At 43.2% G+C, this 16,571-nt stretch overlaps 1 protein-coding gene and 1 pseudogene across 1 annotated transcript; both read left to right on the top strand.

The window, feature by feature from the left end:
* Positions 1 to 278: 278 nt before the first annotated feature.
* Positions 279 to 6,785, top strand: TRH (thyrotropin releasing hormone). Its single transcript, XM_088663299.1, has 3 exons — positions 279 to 433; positions 1,825 to 2,039; positions 4,635 to 6,785. Exons 2-3 carry the CDS (start codon positions 1,838 to 1,840, stop codon positions 5,237 to 5,239), a joined length of 807 nt encoding a protein of 268 aa, XP_088519425.1. The 5' UTR covers positions 279 to 433; positions 1,825 to 1,837; the 3' UTR covers positions 5,240 to 6,785.
* Positions 6,786 to 15,847: 9,062 nt separating this feature from the next.
* LOC118081614 (U2 spliceosomal RNA) lies at positions 15,848 to 16,028 on the top strand (annotated as a pseudogene).
* The last annotated feature ends 543 nt before the right edge of the window (positions 16,029 to 16,571 follow it).

Genomic DNA, 16,571 nt, shown 5'->3' with positions numbered 1-16,571 from the left:
CATGAGCCTTTTATATAAGACGCAAACTTTTCTCTCTCTCATTTAATGCTGTTTTCCGAAACAAAGGAAGAAGCAAAAAAGTAGCATCGTGAGGTCACTTAATAACCGTAGGAATTTTAATGTGCATTCAATTTTCAGATCACTGACATCAATGAAAGGGGAAGGGTGTATGTGGGGGAGACACACAACGCATCACATACGTTAGTTCCCTCACGGCTATTTGCATAATGTGTCTAGAGACAGCACTGTATAAGAAGGGAAGAGCTCACCCACCAAAGGGAACTCAGGAGCAGTTCTGTTGGAGAGCTGATGTGATTCAAAGGAGAAAGGACAGTTTCAAAGCTCAGACGTGTGAATAGCTGCAGAAATACAGTGAGCTTGGAAAAAAACTCTTTGGTAACCTCAGCAAAGGAATAAAGCATCGGGGCAGAAGGTAATTTTCATTTAGATTCATTTGCTAGGCTGTCTGGCTAAAGTTCTCCCTTCTGATGAAGGATGAAACTAAGCAACACCTCACAAGTCTGTACACTAAGATACAGATTTTCTTCAATTATGATCTTCATTGTTATAATTTTTTTTGCTATTTATTAAAGGGAAATGCCTGCTCTGAATTTGAGTTATAGCTTTATAAAACTTTAAAGAAGAATGCATATATTTCATTTACTAGCAAAGCATTATGGTTGTGTTTTTTTAATAACTCTGATTTGATTAAAGTGGGTGCCTTAAAATAACCATTGCTAGGTTGCCAGATACCAGATTTAAAAATATAAAACAGTTGCCATTACATTAAAAGCTATCACATTATGTTTTTGTTTCCTTTTCCAGCATGCTAAAATACATTTCATTAAGTTATTAGACAAAATATAAAATGACATTGAGGTGTAGTTTTTATTCAAGGTATTAACGTTGCTTCATTAAAAATGTTTTGAGGGCTATTAGAAAATAAACAGCAAAAAGCCAAAATAAAAATGGACTTTCATTAAAGCTAGAACAATGTACTGGTTTAAAACAGCCCTTTAAGAAACAATTTTTATGCAAGCTATAATAATTATATGCTGATAACTGTATTTTAAACATTTTTGCATTTTCAAATATATACTACAAAACAAAATCTAAGCCAATGTTGGAAGCAAAGATTTTATATATAACTTCGGATATGTGTAAGCAGTGCAGGTACTTTTTTCTGGGGGTACGCAGGGGTATGCATACCCCTGAACATTTTGTGAATCTTTGAGCTTTTGTCAATTTACTGTATTTATTTTTCCTGATTTGAAGTATAAAATGGTGATTTTCTTGAGTCAAAATGAGAGTACACCTAAACATTTTTTTAAAGAAAAAAAGCACTGTGTGTAGGTTACATAGAGTTAGCTCTTTGGCCACTTAAAAAGCTCACTGCTGGGGGTGAAATTAGATAGATAGATAGATAGATAGATAGATAGATAGATAGATAGATAGAGATAGATAGATAGATAGATAGATAGATAGATAGATAGATAGATAGATGATAAAGGTGTGTGTGTGTGTTCCATCATTGAATGAATGTGTTAAAATACCACCAGCATTTGCTCTCATATTGGGTCAGTCCTTGTGTTTGCTCAAAGGCAAACATCCAAATTCATTTGAAGATCTTCAAGTAAAGTGAGAGTGCATCTAGAATATCTAAAGGGACAAGCATCCATTTCCATGGGCAACTTCAGTAGACCTAGATGACGGCAGGAAAGCTTGCATTTAGCTCCCGGACGTTTCATGTTCCTTTGCATTATCTGGAATACTGCATTTCTTTCCATATCTGCTCCATTCTCTGCCACCCTGTTTTACCTGCAGGACCTTCCGTCCCATGATGACATCGGTCCAGCGGCTCCTGCTGCTGCTCTCCTTGGCTTTTGCCAGCGTCTGTGTCAACGTGGGGCAGCCGTTTCCAGAGGGGGTGGAGAACGAGGGAAAGAGCAATCTGGATGGCATCCTCCAAAGGGCAGAAAACATCATCTTGAAGTCCATTTTGAAGAAGGTGGACAATGACAAAGAAGATCCCAACAAAGGTAAATGGTGTACCTTGGCAGTAGCTGAAGTTCATGGCTGTATTTGTTTATATGCCACTTCCCTGGCCATAAAGGGCCTCAAAGTGTGTGTGTATGTTGATGTTTAGGGAATTTAATGACAGTTGTTAGGAAGAAGAGGCACCTTCCTCAATTGCTGCATGCTGGGATGCGGGCGATTCATTATTAAATCACATTTTTGCTCCCTTGTCCACTGAGTTCCATTTCATACTGGCCTCTCTAGGAAAGAGGCACTATTACTTTCAGTATGTGCACACTGGTCTCTGGTTCAATCTATGGCATATCCAGGTATGGCTGACAAAACCCTGCCAGTCAGTGGAGAACAGGGATGGGCAGTTTGTAGGATGGGATCAACTGTGCAGTTAACAATATATAGTGACACAGGGAGACCTGCAGAAGTTGAGGGCAGACTGTTGGTTAAGAGAGGGCTGTTGGACGCTGCAACCGGAGAAGCAAAAACTTAGGGCTGTATTTAGCTTGTTGTGTTAACAGCATTATGGTAAACCCCTTGTCCTTTTCAAAGTTGCCTTCCCTTCTTCCTATGCACTAACTAAATCATTTTGCACATGGGATCATCAAGGAGTTCTGTCCAGAGATGGACTTTTGGAATAAGAGGACTGCTAGCAGAAGTGCGATAGTGAAAACAGATTTCCTGTGCTGAGAGTGATGTTGCTTCTTTCTTCTGTGTGCCCCCCCCCCCCGCCATGACCACTATCCCTGTTTTGCACCTGGATATGGCTGGTTCAAGGGACCCAGGTGGCGCTGTGGTTAAACCACTGAGCCTAGGGCTTGCTGATCAGAAGGTCGGTGGTTCGAATCCCTGTGACGGGGTGAGCTCCCATTGTTTGGTCCCAGCTCCTGCCAACCTAGCAGTTCGAAAGCACGTCAAAATGCAAGTAGATAGATAGGAACCGCTACAGCGGGAAGGTAAACGGCATTTCCATGTGCTGCTCTGGTTTGCCAGAAGTGGCTTTGTCATGCTGGCCACATGACCTGGAAGCTATACACCGTCTCCCTCGGCCAATAATGCAAGATGAGCGCGCAACCCCAGAGTCGGTCACGACTGGACCTAATGGTCAGCGGTCCCTTTACCTTTATGGCTGGTTCTAGTAAAAAACAAAGTAGATCCTGCCCACCTGAAACCTGCCCACTTCTGGTGTAAATACTACTGAGCTAGATGAACTGATGGTCCGACTCAGCATAAAGCTGCATCCTATGTTCCTGGAAGAACATGAGTTAACCTTCCTATGCGTGAGAGACTGGTCTGTTCTGGGGCTGCAGCTGTGTGATGGGTCCGCTGCATCTGACTGCAACTTTCCAAATATGTTCTCTCAACAATTAACATTGGGGCAGGCACCCATGCTATACTGTTTTAAAAAGCCTTCTAAACACCTTATTGTTTCAGCTGGCCTATCCAAACACCAGTATTGTATTCTTTCTTTTAGTGTTTGTTGATTGGGGGTGTGTATTATTAATAACAGTTTTATATTGTTCGATGGAAACTGCACAGATTTTTTTGGTTTTTGGTCACTTAAGCAAGAACACCAGTTGGATCCACCTAAGAGAAGGATCTTGACCACGGGGAAAGATGTTACTTCCACTTCAATTCCATTCCCAGATAATTGTGAAAAAGGAATATCTCAGGGAGCTTACAAATGGGTGTTTATTGTGGAATTAGTGCTCCTTGTGCATGCATGGTTTTTGCAGCATCCGCATGATGTGTCCACAAGGTATCATTCACACATACTAGAAGTCACTGTGGGTTAAGTGTAAAGAAATGCAGAAGGATTATTCAGACAACACACTAGAACGACAATGGATCGTATGGGAGCACTGAGAGAGAGAAGGGACAATTCAGTTCACATTTACAGGCTATCTTAACAACATTCGCAGGTTCTGAAGCAATACAAGAACTGAAACACAACCATCCTTCAAATTTTCCCTTTATAGAATTTTGCAGTGCAGTTCTTCAGCCAAGTAATGTGTACACAAATGCATAAATACAAGGGGGGGGGTTAATGCATGCATTTGCATGCATTTAAATGCATACATTAGTGAAAACAGCATACAAAATGCATTATATAAGGGGAAATCACTTGGCAAAAGTGTGCATATTGTGTAAAGCTGCATATAAAAATGTGTATAGTAGGAAAAATATAGTAGACATCCCCAGATGCATATAAATTATATTAGATACATATAAATTAGCATATGCACATTGCAGACAAATTTGCTGAATGTTTCAGGATTGTCTGACTCCCAAATAGATCCACTTGACAGCTTTGGGGCAAGGCTATCCAGATATGTAGAATGCTATCATGCACTTTAATTTTCTAAGCATACTGTTGGTTTTAATTACCTTTGGAATGTTTCGAATACCTATTTTTAACCTTATGTTATTGATACAGTTAATTTAATTGGTGTTAAATTAATGGTGTGGGCTTTTTTTGTAAACTGTTGAGAGGTTTTATAACATTCAGGCAGCATCTGATTGGTGTTAAATAAACAAATGCTCCCTTTCAGTCACTAACAACGTTATTCTTGGCGTGTTTTAATGCTGTTCATTTCCTTGGGCAGAGCCAGGAGCTTTTCAGCCAGACTGGATCTCGAAAAGGCAGCACCCTGGAAAGAGATCTCTCTATGATCTAGAAAAGAAGCAGCATCCCGGGAAAAGGGAAGATGTGGATGATGAATCTTACGGAGAAACGATGAAGCGCCAGCACCCTGGGAAAAGAGAGGAAGAGGGTGAATTTGATCCCTACTTGGAAGTGCAGAAGAGCCAGCACCCAGGCAGGAGTTACCTGCGAGAACAATACCTTGACCTGCCTAGCAGCAGCCAGCTAGCTTATCTGGATGAATTCTCCAAAAGGCAACATCCAGGCAGGAGGTACCTAACTTACAGCAAACGGCAGCACCCTGGCAAGAGGAGCTGGGAGGAGGAGATCGATGAGGGCGAGCAGAACTTGGAGAAACGGCAGCATCCAGGCAAGAGGTACCTGGTGGATGCAGAGAACCCAGACTACACTACTGTCCCCTGCGAGCCCCAGGATTCCTTTGAATGTAGCAAAGGCAGCTTGCTGCTAGAGTTGCTCGATAACGTAAGCAAGGGCCGCCTCGACGAGAAGCGGCAACATCCCGGAAGAAGGTCTTCATGGGATGGTGCGGTGGAGGAAGAGGAATGAGACGTGGCCAGGGTGTGTGCTTTCTCGTTGTTTTCATTCCTCCGAACGATTTCTCCCAACCATTCAATGTTCCACCCATAACCCTTTTTTCTTCTTCTTTACTTTCTGCTTGCTGAAACCCACTTCGCGGGTGATTCTTTATAGTGTGCTCCTTCCTGGTGGCTATGGTCCAGATTTAGCAATGCATGGACATGCGAATTTCATTTTAAGCATGGGACATCGTGCCCCAACCCCCACCCCTTGAGAGGCACGTGGCCAGGCTCACCCCCCACATGCTTAAAATGGAACGTGTTAGTAAAGGATGATTCCGATGTTTCATTTCTTGTGTAGGCCAAAGGTTAATATGGGACAAAACCCATCCCAACGCAAGGGTAGTCAGATGTCAGTCTTCTTGATGCTTGCAACTGGCAATCCAGCTCCAAAGGGGTTTGCAAACAGCACGCCTCATACTCATCTCTGAGTATGTTGTTTGCTGTTTTTGTCTAGCATTTCCTTCTATGGGGCTTCAGCCAGAGAAACACAGTGCCAGAATCAGCTGCAGGTCCCTTTTAATCCTGAAAATTGGGAAGTGCTTCCAGCAAACGTACGCCAATGGGCATGCCCCCATGTGGAAGTAACGTGAAAGCCTGTGGATAGAGGGAGGGCTTAGGGCAGGACTCTGGCCACATGGACAGCTTAGCCTGTTCATCACAGAGGCCACTCATCATTGTCCAATGCGAAGTGGACAGAGTGGTTTGCTTTTTCTTCTAAAAGGGAAACCATTTTATGCACTGGCGAGATGACTCGTCATGCAGGCAGCAAGGACCACGATGGTCCAAACACTATTGCAATGAAGAAAAAAATCCACAAGGAGCCTGATCCACAAATATAAGAAACATCAGTGTGTGTGTAGATTTCTGACTGGGGTCAGTATTCCCCAACCTTTATAAGTGCATTGCATCCATATCCACACAGGTTCCATGAAACTACTTTTCCTGTTCTGGAACTTTTTATGCAGGGCCTCTAGCTATTCTCCTTGTGGCTATGCTGCTTTCAAGTGGTCTTGATGATAGGGGATTGTGAACAGCCACTGCCTTCTCTATGCTGCCTAAGGTGGATTGGACTGATATCTTGCTAATGAACAGGATTAATGTGCATAGAGGAATGGCATGCCTATTTAGCAAATCTGACATTTGCTAGTATCCTTTGCCCTAAAAGTGACTCATAGTAGTGCACGGTTTTGTTTGGGAAATCCACAGCTGAGAATTCTCACAGGGCCTGGGTATGCTGTCTTTGAATCAATGCCTCACTTTGTTTCCAAATAAGGATTAATTACAATAAATATTTTAAATTGCAGCAAGCAGGCGTCTTTGTCTCATTATGTGGATTATCATTTAAAATATGGAGAGGTTTGCCTGTTATCCCAAAAAGGAATGTTTTCAATTTCTGTAGAAAAAAGGTGTTTATTTACCATAAACAAACAAATAAATATCCATCATTAACAGTGCTCCCCTGTTCAGTTATCCTTTTTGGTCATACAAAAGCAAATAAACAATGTGCCAAATGATCAATGCCCTCTTGAATTTAAAAAAGAAAAATAATCAACCCAAACTGTGATGGAAGAAAACAGAATTTTTTAAAGTCAAAACTTGTGTGTGGTGATGACTACATGTTTGTATATAGCAGTGGTTTATTATTGGTGTGGAAGGTTGCTTTGTGTAGAAATAGAGTTTTCTGAAACTTTCTGCTTGTGTATGATGAATAAAAAAAACCCCAGAATGAACATACTTAAACTAGCTAGCATCCTCCTTAAAAGAAATCATCAACGTTGGTTTGGGGGGGTCAAAGCTTTTGAGAAGAAGGATGTTTTGGGGGGTGGGGCCTTGTTATTACACTGTATAGAGATACATATTTGTGAATATCATCCTTTGATTCATACCTGAGCTGCTGAACAAGACAGAGGCCAAATGTTTTGCTATAAGAAAGTAATGGGTTGTATCCAGTGCTGCATGAGTGCACTTCTGCTTGCTTCCCCTTCCTTTCCTTTCCTCCCCTTCTCCTTGTGAGCCCCCAAATTCTGCTCCAGGATGTGTGTGTGTGTGTGTGTGTGTGACACTCCCTCAGTGAAAATGGGAGTGGGGCAACATGACCAAGTCTGAGGTGATTTCCCCTTGATCACTCCCTTCTAAAACCACTGAGAATTAAGGGATTCTCTATATGTGGCAGCATAGAATGCAAACCTGCAGCAAGCACTCTTCATATTGGGGGTTCCTGTAACAATTTATTCCCTGAACTGGGTATAAATTAAAGCTGAGGCAACATGGAAATGAAAACTGTATTTTTATTAACAAAACCCCAAAGCGGGATGAAGCTTTAGGGCTTCACTATCAAAGGCACAGTACTTTTTTTGTGTGTCGGAGATGCTGTTTTAGGTTTAAACAAGAACTTTACTAATAATTATCCACAACAAAACAGTCTCTGTTAAAACGATCTTCTCCTAGAATGGCTAACCACTTTTAGCCTTCTTGTTAAAGCACCTCTAGCCCCTTTCTAGGTCCTTTCCCTCCACCTGAGGAAATTAAACAGATTTGTTCTGCCTGACAAACCCCTAAGCACAACTAGCTACTTCTGTAGCCAGCCCTTATCTGCCAGTTAAACTGTCAAAATCTCCATTTACATCCTCAATCTCTCCTGATTTTCCATTTCTCCTCCCTGGCATGATTGGCTAAGGGTCTCCAGGATGATGACCCAGTGGTCTGTCCGTCACAGGGGATGCAGGAGAGAGGAGAGGAAAGGTCTGTTGTGCAAACGGAGGTCTACTGTGTGTGTGGAATGACATTGCTGAATACAACCCAGCACTTCTGAATTGTCAGTCTAAACCACAGAGCCTAGGGCTTGATGATCAGAAGGTTGGTGGTTCAAATCCCCGCGACGGGGTGAGCTCCCGTTGCTCAGTCCCTGCTCCTGCCAACCTAGCAGTTCGAAAGCACGTCAAAGGCAAGTAGATAAATAGGTACCACTCCGGCGGGAAGGTATTAGCATTTCCGTGCGCTGCTCTGGTTCGCCAGAAGCGGCTTAGTCATGCTGGCCACATGACCCGGAAACTGTCTGCCGACAAACGCCGGCTCCCTCAGCCTATAGAGCGAGATGAGTGCCGCAACCCCAGAGTCGTCTGCAACTGGACATAACGGTCAGGGGTACCTTTACCTTTAATCTATTCTAAGAGGCAGCCTGATCTACGAGTAATGTCAATGCAGTTGGGTGGTGGTGGTGGTGAATTATGACTGGTTTTGATATTCTACACACACACACACACACACACACACACACACACACACACACACACACTGCTTTTCAGAGCAAAACCCGCCTCTTTCCCAGTAACTGACATCCTTTGGAAGTAAGAGGCTTGTATGCAGGTATATTCGCATTTTCAATTTAAAAGAGAATGTGGTCTTCTCCTCCCCTGCTGCATTTCAAGCCACATTTGCAGAGTTGTTCATGTCAGAGAGGGAGAGAGGTGGGTGGGGATGTCTTCACCTGATGTGCACAACCTTTTTGGTTTCCTTGCCCCTGCTACTATTCATGAAGTTGTATGCACATGGGCACTCATCTGCGCATGCGTGACAGCTCTCTCAAATGTTGACACCATTCTGAAACATGCATCAAATGGCAGTATTTGTCAAGAAGCTACAGGATCAATATGGATTGCGTAATGCGTATATCGTCGTGTGAATGAGGCTTCAAAAACTAGTACTGGGAATGCACAGCATAGTAGAGGGGAAGGAATTTCAACACGATGGAGTGACAAGTTGCACCAGCCAGCCTTGAATTTTCCATGGGGGGGGGCACACACACAGACAAAGGTAGATAGAAGCTTGTAACTGAATAAATGCATGCCTTTTTCTTTTTTATTTGGGTCAAAACCAGGTAAATATGCACAGAACTTTTACATACAACAATTATAAACATCACAGGAAGATGATGAAGTAATGCATAACCAAACTGGCTTTCAAAAGACTCTTTCATGCGGGATGGCTTGCTAATTAGAGGGAGATTAAAGACTTTCTTTGGTTTATTTTAGGCATTTAATACCCCAAGTCACAGAATTCTCCCCAGGCGGTGCAATGGTTTTTTCTCTGTCCTCCCCGCATTCTTAGAAATCCATAGAGACGGAGAGCCACCCACACTGTTCTGAAATCCATCAGTGTGCAAAGAAGCATGCAGCTAAGAACATGGCAGCCCCACAGATTATGGCATCAGCTTTTTATTCACATGATAAGGGCAACAGTCCTCCTTGCTGAACTGTGGAAAGTTTTAAAAGGAGTTCATGCTGAACTTCGCGCGTAACTAGAGATAGGCAAATATGCCTATTTCATTTTCTCTCTGTTTCTCATTTTTCCCCAATCTTAAATTCAGTTGTCCAAATTGGTTTGCAATATATTTAAATCTTCATGAAAATTTGTAAGCATTTTAGTGCAATTTTCTCCTAATACACACATTTTTGCAAAGCATTTCCCCCTAATACCAGGCATTTTTGTTTCCTATTTCCACTAATACATGTATTTGTATGCACACTTTACCGTAGTATATGCATTTTTGTGCACATTACTTTGCTGGAAAACTGCTTTGCAAAATTCAGAGAAGTGCTATCTGTCAAGGATCACTGTATTTTGGTTTGCGTATTGCTTTGGAAAGAGAGAATTAAGTTGATTCACCTTTAAATGCAAACTGAATTGAATTTCTTCCCCGCCCCTAGATGAAACTCACCATGCAGGGTTAGGTAGGTAGCTGTGATCTCCCGAATGCTTGCCAGTCTCAGGTGACCTAGATTACTTCCCAAAATAGCCACCTCCCCAGTTTTTCTGCTGTTCCGCTCTGCATAGCTTGCTTAGCATTTTGATTGATCCAATAGCACCATACAAGACCATTGGTTCTTCACCTCTCCTTCTAAATGGCTGGTTCAACTGGTGATTGCCAACAGGACTGTAGCCCCAAAATGCCACCGAGGAACACACAGCAGGTATCAACATGCTTGGGAGATTTCAAGGGAATCCTCCTGCAAAAACAGCCCAAGGAGTGGTCCAAGTGGCTACCGTTGAAGGGGTTAAAGCAGAAAACCAGAGGGGAGGAAGAACAGAATGCAGCATTTTGGAAGAAGACCTGGCTGGCTCACTAGAACCATGAACAGGAACATTCCACACTGCAACATTTTGTTGCAGGGCCTTCATGAAGAATGAAAATGATTCTGGGTCTTACTGGAAGGAAGATCCAGTTGCTTCATAGGAAGCTGTTCATGTTTTTAAACATAATTTTGTTAATCTAGAAGATTTTCAAGATAGCCTACAAGAGAGAACCATAAACAAATATAAAACGGATCAAAAATATCAGAAACAAAAGCATTTATCGTAGCAACGGTAAAAATTCAAAAAGCAGTAGGTATAAAACCAGTTAAAATCCTGGGCAATCTTTTTTCTGAAAACCTCTAAAACGTGGCTCTCTGGGCAACCTAGTCACGTGGTAGCTTATAAATAATAGTAATTATTATTAAGAAAGCCTACAGAGTGGCAGGGATATTTAGAGAAGGACCTCTGGTGTCAGACTTAACAAACAGGTAGGTTCCTTTTTTAAAAAAGAAAAAAAGCTAACATTTTTACAGACACCTCTGTGATGATGATAGCATTCAAATATCCTGTTCTTCTTCAATAAAAGAGAAAAAGGGAGACCAAAGGTATTTGGGGGGGAGATGCCCTTGATTAATCGCTGGTGGTATGTGAGGTGTTCTGATAGAGCAATACTCCAGATACTATTAACTCAAGCCTCTATTGGTATATTAGAGGTTATAGGAAGCGATTCATAAATGAGAAACGGAGTGTGTTGCTAAATAAAGAACACAATATTTTGGCCTTCAAACTGTGTAGATATTGGGTGGGGAGGCCCTGCATGTTATAAAACTAAGATATACTAATTTAGTTCTAGTCTCCACCGACCACAAATGCCCTGAGATCAGCCTGGTGCAAGGAAGGCACACTGATTGCATGAAAATACTCCATGTGATCGGAAAGAACCAAGTAATAATCCAAACGACACGTTGCAGCCCCATTATAGTCAAGCTGCCACCTAGAAGCTGTTGCCAGCTGGCAACCTAAACCCCCAGAAGATAGAGGTGGGACAGTCTTAATCCATTCTGTTCCAATGCCTAATTAGTGTAATTGCATGATAATGGTTAAACATGTGCTCAGGAGCTGCAGACCTGTGTTTTCCTCTTATTAAATTGCCATCCTTCCACTGCAGGGGAAAGCAATGTTTTGAAGAAGAAAAAGACACTATAGCAACACCACAGAATAAGTGCACACTGCTTTATTGATTTGTATTATTAACAGCCCACAGGGGGCAGGTTCCCCACATCTGTACATATAGGATAGCTAGGTCTGTCCCATCACCAGTGTTTTGAGCCATCACATTCAGAGAACATCAAAGAATCAGGACACTGAAAATTGGCTTGGGGCATATCCCATATCTCATCTAGGCTATGATGAGAGTCCAAAGGCACTCAGGGCACCTTGAAAAGGGCTGACCTCTGAAGCAGACCACAGGGAACCACAGGGGTGCAGACACGAGGCAGCAGGTCCACCAAGTTCTGAGGATGGTCCCAGGCAAGGCATAAGAGCCCAAGAAGAATGCTGCTGGACCACACCAGCCCAGCTTTAGCAATTTCAACTGAGCTGCTAATTTATGAAGCAGGCCGAGAAGCACCAGCCTTGCTCCTCAGCTGAATGAATGGAAAAGAATGGACCTCTTGCTTGATACCACTGAATGGAAACCAGACATGTCCTCTTCCATAGAAGCCAACTCGTAGGGACTGAGGTCCTTTCAGCCCCCTCTATAAAATATTTGAGGGGGGTTGTCCTCCCCCCAAGTTGATAGGCATTGTCATTCAATGTGTGCCATGTCATGTGATCAATTATGCAGAGTGGGGCTTTACCCCCCTCAATATTTTATTCAAGTTGGCACCCCAGATAGCATGGAGGAGTGGACCCAGGTGGCTGATGAGCAGCCAGAGCTGTGGAAGCAGAATCCTAGGGTTGCCAGACTCAATAGAGGACAGGACTTCTGTGCCTTTAATTGCCCTGCTCTCCTGTCCTCTATTGAGTCTGGCAACCCTACAGAAATCCCCAGCCTCAGAGGGAAGTCTAACATCACAGTATTTAGCTATGGTAGATAAATGGAACTTCCACACTGAGAGGCAATGTACTTTGAAATGTCGGATGCTGAGGACGAGCAAAAAGGAATGGATGTCATAAGCTTCTCAGAAGCAACTGGCTGTCCACTCTTGAAAAGAGAATTGGAGAACCACTCAAGCATTGTTAGACTCCAGATCCCATCAACCCCAGCCAGCAACAATGACTGGGGGGGGGGGGTGATGAAAACTGGGATGTAACAAACCTGGGACCTAAACAGAGGTGGGTGGTGTCCATTGGGACTCATAGGGCAAAAGGCAGAGAGGCCAACAGGAGCTGGAACCAGAGCCAATCACAGACAGAGCCAACTAATTCCCCACCCCTCTTCCTGCAAGGGCAACAATGAGGAGGAAGAAGGCAACAGGCAGGGCCACCCTTGGACTGGGCATTTAGTGGGGGCAGACAGAGGTTTGTGAGGCAGTGCCCTATTTGGGCCAACCCCCACCAGATCTAAAGAAGCTGAAAACGTATTGCTTGTGTCCTTGTGTCAGACAAAGATCAGAGCCAGAGAGCAAAAAGTGCATCTGGGAAGAGGGGGAAGGCCGCTGGGCTGGCTCCAGTGTCTGTGTTGCCATGAAGAGAGAGGCAGCTGGGAAGATGGGAGAGGGACGAAGAACTTTCCCCCCAGTCAGCACACTTTTGAGGCGCATATATTATGGCATTTAAGGCACATGGAGTCCACCCAACTGTTAAGGTCCAACATTAATAAGTCCCAACCATACTCCTTCAGTCGTGAACTTTGTTTCCCAATAAGTTTTACTTATCGAAATACCAGCAAAGGAAGCACTAAATAGTTAGGTTTCTTCACAGTGACCTTTTATACATTTCTCCAAACTCCCTGTTCCCCAGTTTGGTTAAGAAGACAGGGACAAGCTGTATAATTAGCACCTCTTGCAACTCACTTGAAACCAATCTTATCACTGAAATTTTGCCCCCCACACAGGAAGATGCTGCTGGAAGGGCTTGTCCTCCATGTTAAATCATTATAATTAGTATGGGCTGCACCTTCTTTAGGGTTGTGCCGCACTGAGTAACCCTTTATTATTATTATTTTAATGACTCATCATCTGAAGGAGTTTAGCAGAGATAAAACCCTAAAGCCTCCATTTCAGTTTATGATCACGGAGAGAAATAATTCTCCATCTGTGTACGTATGTAGAATTCCCAGAGTACCTCCAGAAGTCAGTTAAGGGCAAGGATACTATATTATGTGAGTTCTGACCACCATTGCAATGGATGCCTTTTAGCTTCCCAGGAGTAAAAAAAAAAAAAAGACATAGAACTTATAGCAGTGAACTTCAGGGCATTCCCTCCCCAGCTTCTCTTTGTCAGCCAGCTGCAAGAACTTAGCCTTGTTTCTCCTTTACAGGCTTTGCTTGGCTGGTACATGACTACTCCAGACTGGATTTCTGCAATGTGCTGTTTGTGGGGCTGACCTTGGAGACAACTTGGAAACTTTTACTGGTCCAAAATGCAGCAGCCAAAATGCTAGCTGGAGTTCCCTTTAGAACTCCTAAAATAGCATTGGTTGCCAGCTGGTTTCTGGTACCAATTCAAGATGCTCATATTCGTGTTTACAGGGACCCAGGTGGTGGGGTGGGTTAAACCACTGAGCCTAGGGCTTGCTGATCAGAAGGTTGGCGGTTCGAAACCCTGTGACGGGGTGAGCTCCCATTGCTCGGTCCCAGCTCCTGCCAACCTAGCAGTTCGAAAGCACGTCAAAATGCAAGTAGATAAATAGGAACAGCTACAGCGGGAAGGTAAATGGCGTTTCCATGTGCTGCTCTGGTTTGCCAGAAGCGGCTTTGTCATGCTGGCCACATGATCTGGAAGCTATACGCCGGCTCCCTCGGCCAATAATGCGAGATGAGCGTGCAACCCCAGAGTCGGTCACGACTGGACCTAATAGTCAGGGGTCCCTTTACCTTTACCTATATTCGTGTTTAAAGCCCTGAACGATTTATGTCCCTCAATACCTGAAAGATCCCCTCGTTCCCTGCAGACTCTCTTGGGTGTTAAGATCAGCTCTCCCAGGGCTCTCAGAAGTTTGGGGTGCATGTGCTTAACCCAGAAGAAGGCGCTGACTGTGGCAGCTCCTACATTGTGGAATTCTTTCCTCCCAGTGATGTCTCACAGCTTCCTTACACAGGTTTCATCAAATCCTGAAGATGCACCTTTTCTCTGGTCTATTAACAACTTGGGGCCAGTTTACCTGTGGGATTGGCTTACCCCATATATGCCCATTCAGCTGATCTACGGTACTGGCACTGTTACAGGTGCTACATAATCAGCAGCGGAGCAAGCTGATCGGGCACCTGGGGCACTGAAAGCAGCTTGACAAATGCTGCAATCGAAACTTGAAGGCTTTTGAAATGAACGTCCAGAGAAACTGCAAGAGTCAAAGGCTTTTGTTGTGATCGTGAAAAGTAGCAGAGTTGGAATGAGTCACACACACAATCTCTCAAATGCCCAAAATCACTGTTGCAGTTAATAGACAAATAATTTGAAAAGCACTTGACAAGTTCTCATTTGCAGTGCCTATACATCTCCATATCCTGTCATTTTGACAGATGAGTCTGAAAACAAGACAGCTAAATCAAATGGGAGTTCTCCCCCACCTTCTGAACGTGCAGTTACTTTGTCAAAATATTTAATATCAACAGGTACTTCTGGCACAGGTGGGTTTTTATTTATAAGTCACAGGATCACTAGGCAGGTTCTGAGTCTAGAGGAGCATGTCAATTTCAGATGTAAACACACTGGCCATGCAGCGAGAGTCCTTGTGAATTAGCATTTCATAAGTCACCAACAGAAAAGCAGGATGTACAACCGAGGGCTGGACTAGATGGGTCCTCGGCCTGATTCAATAGGACTCTTATGTTCTTATGATGCACTTTGCACAGACACTCAGAGGAGTGGAGGAAGCTGGCTTATATCAAATCAGACCAGTGGTCCATTTTGCTCAGTACTGTATTGGGATCAATCAAAATGCTCATTATTGCCTACACTGACTGGCAGCAGCTATCTAAGATTTCAGAGCTAGCTGCATATGCTAACGTATCACAGCCCCTTTATCAGTTCAGGAATGTTGGATTCCCTGAAGCTTTTTATCCAGCTCCCTAGATAGCTTTTCAAATTGCTTTTTCCTTCCACCTTGTCCTTAGGTTAGCACGTCACCTCATTGCCTCCACATTCCCATCTCCCTTCACTCCCAATTTATGTTTATATATTCTAGCTGTCAATTCATGTTCATATTATTTATTTGGTTATTCATGTTGACAATTTGCACAAGACTGCTCTTGCACAAAACCTCCGTATTATTATTATTATTTGATGTATGTTCTGCAAATGTACCCTCAACATGTAGCAATTAGAAATAGCCACACCTATCACTTCTTGGGCTTTTGGCTAAGATCAAGTTTGGTATGTGTTCTTATCAGTTGTTAGGTCCTCTATTTGAGGACTATATATTTAATGGATTTTATGAGCTGGGAGAAGAATAGGTGCTTGCTCCATCCACTCCATGCATCAACCTGGTATTGCAATACCTCTAGGATGGTGCATCCACACATAAAAGTGCTCGCTTCAATAACACATATACTAAAAGTACAACGATACAGGGAACAGCCACACCGGGAAATAAGCATCTATTCATGTTGACCACCAAAAGGAACAAATGCTTCCTGAAGGGCCAATTTAATTTTTGATTTTAATACAGCTGTTTTTGCACAAGAGCAGTTTGGCACAAAACAGCTGTTTTTGAAATTTAAAATGTATCTACTGCAAATGTGCCTTGAGCAACAACTGGTAAAAATAGGTCTGCTGCATCCTTTGCTTTGGGCTGGTGGAAACAAAATGACTTGCGTTATGCTCAGGTGAACTGAAGTAGGGGACATGGCAGTAGATGGTACACAGAGAAATGTGACCACGTTAAAAAACAACTCTTTCACACAATGTGCCTTACTTGCATCCAGAGTCAGGTGACATGCAAATATATATTGGATTGTCTTTCCTTAGCAGATTATCTGTGGATTGGGAAAATCTGGATAAATTGGGAGGGAGGGGACACCTTTCCATTCCTCCCCCCTCCCCCGGGAAGGAAAACATTTTTC

This window comes from Zootoca vivipara, chromosome 2, assembly GCF_965207765.1.
Source record: "Zootoca vivipara chromosome 2, rZooViv2.hap1.1, whole genome shotgun sequence".
NCBI classification, from domain to species: domain Eukaryota; kingdom Metazoa; phylum Chordata; class Lepidosauria; order Squamata; family Lacertidae; genus Zootoca; species Zootoca vivipara.
Note: the sequence above shows the minus strand (reverse complement) of the source record. Positions and strands in the feature narration are given on the sequence as shown.

What these genes read in the sequence shown, in the direction of transcription:
- TRH (XM_088663299.1), top strand. Translation starts at nt 1,838, where the DNA reads ATGATGACATCGGTCCAGCGGCTCCTGCTGCTGCTCTCCTTGGCTTTT. An exon ending in CAAAGAAGATCCCAACAAAG is followed by an intron (nt 2,040 to 4,634) that starts GTAAATGGTGTA and finishes TTCCTTGGGCAG; the next exon opens with AGCCAGGAGCTTTTCAGCCA.